General features: G+C 28.6%; 1 protein-coding gene across 1 annotated transcript; it reads right to left on the bottom strand.

The window, feature by feature from the left end:
* Positions 1-851: 851 nt before the first annotated feature.
* Positions 852-7,291, bottom strand: LOC149222525 (uncharacterized). The gene is made up of 10 exons (XM_089387622.1): positions 6,833-7,291; positions 6,537-6,723; positions 4,121-4,254; positions 3,910-4,022; positions 3,693-3,780; positions 3,442-3,591; positions 2,120-2,275; positions 1,337-1,416; positions 1,084-1,133; positions 852-979 (listed from the first exon to the last, which is right to left on the bottom strand). The coding sequence occupies exons 1-10, from the start codon at positions 7,268-7,270 to the stop codon at positions 852-854; spliced, it is 1,524 nt and encodes a 507-aa protein (XP_089243748.1). The 5' UTR covers positions 7,271-7,291.
* Positions 7,292-7,919: the final 628 nt, after the last annotated feature.

Raw genomic sequence — 7,919 nt, 5'->3', positions numbered from 1 at the left:
TTGTTGGAAAGTATAAAAGGATTGGCATACAAGATACATTTAAGGAAACCACCATAATAAGGTACTTGGTTTCTTAAATCAATCGAATTGCAAGTAATGAAATTCTAGTTTTGGGGAAAAAATATCATTCATATTTCTCTATGATATTTTGATCCTAACTAATAGGATGATTTTATCCACAATAGTTATACCTTATGGGTGACCAAACTTGTGGCCTACCATCATGGAAATCTGCAATCTCTATGTTAAAGCATCACCAACTTTTCAACTCATCACGAAAAAGGAGTTCTAGGAAGTAAAAATAGGAATGTTATTCCTCCTCTCCTAATGGTATCACATACACTTCTATGCAACCACTTTACCCATATGTGAACTAATCATTAAGCATGCTATATGTGCCTACACTCTACAATCAAAATATGAAACGATTCCAAAATCAAAACCAAAGCATAAATCTAACCACAACATATTATGATACCTTAACTCAATCTAGAGTGCAATATAATGTTGACGGGATCATGCATCAATATATATCTTTAGTTTATTATTGCACTAGAAAAACCATCGAGAAAACCCACAAGTTAATATATCCAACATTTTCATTTCAAAGTGCCATATTCATAAATGGTTGGTAATTTTAATTATATCATATCAATAAAATTAATCCATCCATGTTATCACTATAAAATATTTAAATGAGCCTATTTAGTATATCATTAATAAATGCCAATTAAATAATTAAAAGATTTAAGTCTCATCATTGAAATATAGGTCAATAAACCAGGTCATTTATATAACTTCCATCAAATAATAATATCCAGTCATTTGATGAACTAAAAATAAATGGGGCATTACTCCAGAACTGAAATTTTATAGTCCAAAATCCATTTTGCTATGACTTTAATTTCTTTTAATCGTTGCACCTTGAGCCATTTTGGATCATCACTTTTTGAAGCTGCAATATCTTGGATATGGACTCCTGCAAATTATCAAGTTCCAAATCATCAAGTTGTTGTTTTTTATCATCTCTGTTTTTGTGTTTAAATTTATTAAGAAAAAATTTAAATGCAACAAACTTAATACCTTCTTTAGTAGTAATAGCCACAATGCTTTTTGATATATTCTCCAAAACACTACAATTTCACCCAAAACATACATATAATTAAATAAATCATCAATAAAAAAATATTAATTATACGTCATAAATAATAGAAATAATGATAATATTATTTAATATATTCTCCACAACACTACAATTTCATCTATATCATATAAGTAATTAAATAAAGAATTAACAAAATTAATTATGCATTAAAATAATATTGAAATTTCTTACCCTCCACTACTATATGGATCTCTTAAACCATTAGAAAAAATGATGTTACTTCCAAAATGCTTGAGCACTTTCTTTATATTCTGCACATATATAATCAAAATACATGTAATAAATTAAATACTTTTAAATACAAAATTTTCAATAATATTTATAATAAATTATTAACTATTTTAATTTCAAACCTTTATTAAATATTAAAAAAAATTAAATTAGTAAAATTTATAATTCATCATTATTAATTTTAATTTAATAATTTTATAAAATAATACATATAAAAGAAAATTTTAATAAAATCTCTTCAATATAATATTAAAATAATAAAAATAATAAAATATTTTATCTCTAACTATAGACATTAAAATAATATAAAATATAATAATAAATATGATGATTAAAGTCTACCAATATGATTTATCAGATTTCAAAAAAAAGAGTCTAATTGTCATTCTTTAAAATCTTATTTCTGTAATAAAAAACAAAGAAATAAATGTTCCAAAATCACTATATTTAAATTAACTTAATATGAGATATTAAAATATAACATATAAAAAAAAATTATAAAAAAATTTATATATATATATATAAATTAGTATAGCAACACTTATTAAAAATATATATTATATATTTTAATTAAATTAAATTAATTAATTAATTATATAAATATATTTTATATTTAATTTAAATAAAATAAAGAAATCGTCCAATCTAAAATATTGGAATATGTAAACATGAAAATGAGATACCGTTAAAATATACTTGCATGCCCTGTGTATATATACTCACATATCCGCCGAATTGCGTGGTGACCCAGTATGGCCGGGGCAACACTCCAAAATAATGCTGGCACATATCCGAAAACGACTTCAGATCAAACGGTGACGAAGGAAACATCGTTGTATCTTCGTTTGCGGCGACAGGGGTGATGATTTCGGTACAAGACTGACATCACAATTAATCAGGCGTCAGAATTAATCCTAGTTATTAAGTTCGAATTTCAATTTGGATTCCGATTCCATATCATAAAATTTGAATATAAAATTTTCAATTGAAAAAATTGGATAAATCAGATATTTTAAAGATTTATATTTTTATTAGTTGTTTTTATGATTTATTTTGAATTTTGAATAAGAGAATAATATAACAATTTACAAATAAAATTCATCAAAAAAATTATCATCCATTTTTTACTTCTAAAACAAAGTTTTTTCTAAAAATTAAATGTAATATTTGTTTTTTTAATTTCAAACCTTATTTATGTAATAAATGCACATTTATAAAATCTATATTCAAAGCTGATTTATCTATAATTTTTCAATACATAAAACAAAAATAAATAAATAAATAAAAATAAAAAATCACTAATAAACTTTCACACATTCTTTCTTTTCCTTATTTCTAAATTTCCAAAATGCAAAAGGAAAAACTAATTTTATTTTTACCTTCTATTTTTTTTTCCCTTCTGTTACTCTCATTTCAGTTCTTTGTATATGTCATCCTCTATGGAATAATCCTTTTAGTCATAAATTTTTAATTAATATAATCTACTAATTAGCCACTTATGTAACTCACCTTATGCTGCTAGTGGGATCCAATAGAGGTGAATTGTTCGACACAATTGACGAATTTAGTATTTATTTATATTAATTTAGGTGAATTTGGTAATTAGGGTACTAATTACACAGTGGGGAATTTGGTCAAGTTGTCCAATCGTAGACAAGACTATGTATGGAATTTGGTCCTAGTGATCTAATGAGATTCAATAGAAGTGAATTGTCTGGCACAATTGACGAATTTAGTATTCATTTGTATTAATTTGGGTGATGGGTAACTATGGTACTAATTATACAGTAAAAAATTTGGTGAAATAACCCAATCCCAAATAAAACTATGTAAGGAATTTAATCCTAGTGATCCAATTTTAGAGAAGACTATATATCTAAAACCTATGTACTCTAGACCTTTATATATCCTTAATATAAAGCTATGACTGTTTTTTTTCTTTGTATAAAAGTGTGATTTTCCTAGTTGGAAAAAAATACTAAATACACAATTACACATTATTAATACTCCCCTGCATAATTCAGAGAAGAAGAAATGTGAAAAACCTGCCATGCCCCTCCGCTGGTTGATACATTTCCATTTCCGGAACCAGTTAAATTCAAACAGCCGGAGTGTCCGTTAGCGTATTTCACTCCAGCAGCCAATCGAGTAAGCGTATCCGTGCCTGGAGGTTGACTATCAATGGCTCTGCATATCTGCAAAATAATTAAATCACGAATTAACCCCAACATCTCAACCCTCCAGAATTCAACTAGAATGAAGTTACTAGCAGAGAAAGAATGTATATGTTATTTACTGCTTTCACTCTGGAAAAATTGTACTGCGCCGCTAGTTGGAATTCTGGGTAAATCCATTCGAATAAGTCTGCCCAACCGCCAATAGGTCTGAAAAATGCAATGTGAAGCCGGAATTTTAATTGGGTAAACATGGAGAAATCAGGGTTTCAGGCAGAAAATCTGTAATGGAGATGAGAATAGAAGAAATTTTCCAAAGAGAAAAGGTGAAGATTGTACTGGCAGGTGTTGAAAGTTTTTGACAAGTTTTGCAGCCCTTTAGGTTGAGTCGCAACTTTCTCCATCACTTTCCAGGATTCTTTGATGGTCCGATAACAGCTCTCGCTCGCATCCTGCGCCAACAAAAAAAGGATGTGAATTAATCAAAGTATTGTTATGTTATGTTATGAATGGATTAATTTGAGAATTGTGTTGCAGCGGGATATCATACTCTGAAATCTTTGGTGACAACTCTGTCATAAGCATCGTGAGACGTCAAGTTTTCGAAGTACAAAAGGGGCGCAGAGGACGCAAGCGCGCCGATTGCGATGTGCGGGTACTTCAATCGGAACCACGTCGCCAACACTGCACACAGAATCGTGCAGCTCGATAGTAAATTATTCAGTAGTTGGATTCTGGTACCAAAAAAAAAATTCTGACAACTGTAACTTAGATTTACAAAAATCTTTTCCAGATTTTATTAAAATATTGTCGAAATTTCCATGATTTTCAGTGCAAAAAAGCAGTCTGGTTAGACTACTGCATTATTTTTTTTTGCAAGAATCTGATCACATTTCCTTAGAGGGATGATGTAGAATTGACCTGTGTTATTTTTAAAATAAAAATAAAATTATTTTGTAAATAGAAAAATAATATTGGCTATAATAAAAACAAAAATAATATTCATAAAAGCATTATAACATATCAATAACCAATCTCCCTATGGACACTCTATTGGTTGTTGATATTACAACTAATGCGAAAAAAATATTTTACTTATTCTATCTTATAAATAAAATATTTTGATATCCACATGGCATAATATAATTTCTTATCAACTTAAAAAATAAATAAAATAATTTGAAGTAAAACAAAAATATAAGACATTTAAACCTTTTACTTTTCAACACATGATCTAAATAAACTAGTTTATTTAATGCTTTATGTTAACTATATCTACTTCATATCTATCTCTCTATAGAGAGAAAATATTAAAAGTAAATATTGTATATTATACAATATTCAATGCTCAAAAAGAAAAAAAATAATTAAAAAATAATAAATAATATCAAGTAATTCCTAATAAAAATAATAAAAAAGTATATATAATTCATTTAATTCTTAATATAAAATTAATATGTTACATTTTAAAATATTCATAATAATACAAAATTTCAATGTGAGTTATCAATTAAATATTTTAATATGCAAGATTAAGTAATATTTATATATACCTAAATATATATTAATAACAACATTAAAATATTAATGTGGACAATGTAGTTGATATATAAAATGTCTCCATACACATGTTATATAAAATATTTTAATATGAACAATAAATATATTATATAATACTTTTAAAAAACTATGTATATATCATATAAAATAATTGAAAAAATTAAGTTTTTATGATTAAAATTTTTACATTTTAGTTTTTGGGATATTTTTATTCAAATTCAACAAATTGTTTTTGGACTTATAAATTTATATTTTGTGTTCTATGTATTCAAGAATACAATTTAAACAACAACAAAAATGCATATTGTATATAGGAAACTACTACAAGCATATAGAAAACCACTACAAATTCATTAGGATTATCAAGCATGAGAGATGCAAATTTTTATATAACTTATGTACTCTATGCATACAAAAATACAATTTAAGCAATACAAAATTGCAGAGCAATACCATACCACTTGCATTCATATTGTGGGATTTATACTGAAGAAAAAATTGCATAATATATTGAGCATATATTAAGGGCAAAGAGTTTTATATTGACAAGTATGAAAAATAGATCTCAAAGTTAATAGAAAAATATAAAGTGGCACAAAAAATCTTAATGAAAAAATAAATACTTACAATATCTAGTGAAAGAAGGGGATTTTTTAATTTGGAAGGTGTATTCGGTTCGAGTGAATTAATATGTTTTATAGACCCATTTTCCAATATATAGTCAAATTAGGATCATTGTTTAATATGCCAATATGTCAGAGTTTTAAGTGTCAAGCACTCATGTTTAAACAATGAAAAATTACATATTGTATATATAGAGAACTACCACAAATTCATTGAATTTTCAAGAAATGATATATATATATATATATACATATATAATTTAAACAATAAAAAATTACACATACATGGTATATAGGGAGAACTACTTCAAATTTATTGACATTATCAAGTAATGAGATGGATGAAATTCTTTTTCTAAATTTTATAATCTAAAAGAAATTATGAAAAGATATGATCTCTTAGAACATGTTAAATTTGTGATTAAGATAAATCTATACTAGTCTAAATTTACAGAGAGAATAAATACTTCAGACATTCCAAATTTTATACTCTAAAAAAAATAATAAATAAATTTGATCTTTTAAAATATGTTAAACCTGTGTTTAAGATAAATTTATAAATCTATATTTAAGATGAATCTATATTAGCCTAAATTTTATAAAAGAAATTTTCTAAAAGGAAAAAAACATAATTTGGCCCTTCCAAATTTTATGCTCTAAAAAGAAAAGAAAAAAATTGATTTCTTAAAACATATTAAATTAATTTGATTTCTTAAAACATGTTAAATTTGTGGTTAAAAAAAAAGCTATACTGGTCTAAATTTATGGAGAGAGAATACGTACTTCCGCCATATGATCCACCCAACACTACTACCGGACAATCGTTGGCTGATAAGTTTTTCTTCAGATCAGTGATGAGAATTGCGTAATCTGCCAAGGCCTGAGAAGCACTGTAATAGCCCAAAGTACTGGCATTCGCGTATGACTCTTCTGGGCTGCCAAAGGGCATCGAAGTCCCATAATATCGGTGCTACATATAGTAACACGACACAAAATACATGAATGAATTCTGTGCAAGCGAAGCGAAGCAAAGAAAAGCAATGAAATAAAATAAAATATCAACGAAAACAAAAACGTACCTCGATGAAGAGGATGAGCGCTCTGAATTCGGCAGCATGTTCAGTCATTATCCCAAAACTAGAGAGCTGAGATGTGATTTCTGACTCGGCACCGAGGTACACAAATATTGGCGAATTGTTTTGAGGGCCTCCCCAGTAAGTGTTATTCACCATATATCTCTGCGGGAACGTTCGATATCCCTCTGGTTTGAACGTAAAATGATCCAGAGTTTGCATGTAGTGATGGGTCGTTAACTCCATAGAAAGGAGCTGGCGCCTACTGGATTTCACCTTCATCGTCAATGAATGAATTCGGTTGTTTCCTGCACTAGCTGCCAATAGCGGCGGACTTGAAAACCGGGGATCTGGGTTGAAAGAATACGTAAAATCTAATAAACTCCCTACCAATATTAAAAATGTACAGAACCCTCCTAGAGTGCTGACCGGAGAGAATTCCATTTGTTCTGTGATCAAATGGTCCTCCCTCCGCGTAATTGCTCGCAGAGCCGCTAACGCCCAGAACTTGAAGTGGGCAGAGGGTGGGTATCAAATGGTCCTCCCTCCGGCTAATTGCTCACAGAGCCACTAACGCCCAGAACTTGAAGTGGGCAAAGGGTGGGTATATAAGGGCGATTTGCTGATGAAAATACCACAAACATTATCCAAACTGAGGATTCTCACAGTTGTCTCGCGGTGCTTGCGGACCATTTTGGGAAACTTCTCGTAACAAAAATTCCAAGTCTTAACAAAATATACTTATGTTATAACAAAATAGGTTAGAATCTGGGTTTTAAGTTATATTTTCCTAACAGTTTTTAGCTATAAACTTCAGAATATTTCTCCAGTGGGAACCCACATTCTCCTGAGAGTTTGGAAGGTCTAAGTTGGGCCCTTGAGCAATCTATAGTTGAGAAGGTCTAGAAAACCCGAATGATCAAGCTGTAATGGTCTCGAGTAACATATCCGCGGATGTTCGGAAAATAAAGCTGCTTTATGAAGTAATTTAAAGATTCATGAATATGATCATTAAGGTTTTTGTTTTTTTTTCTTCCTCTTTTTTTTTTTTTTTTCTAACATATAAATAAGAAAGACTTTCCTCCGTCGATGG

This window comes from Pinus tabuliformis, chromosome Q (genome assembly GCF_031772625.1).
Source record: "Pinus tabuliformis cultivar Carrire ecotype Pingquan chromosome Q, CPIR1, whole genome shotgun sequence".
Classification (NCBI taxonomy): Eukaryota; Viridiplantae; Streptophyta; class Pinopsida; order Pinales; family Pinaceae; genus Pinus; species Pinus tabuliformis.
Note: the sequence above shows the minus strand (reverse complement) of the source record. Positions and strands in the feature narration are given on the sequence as shown.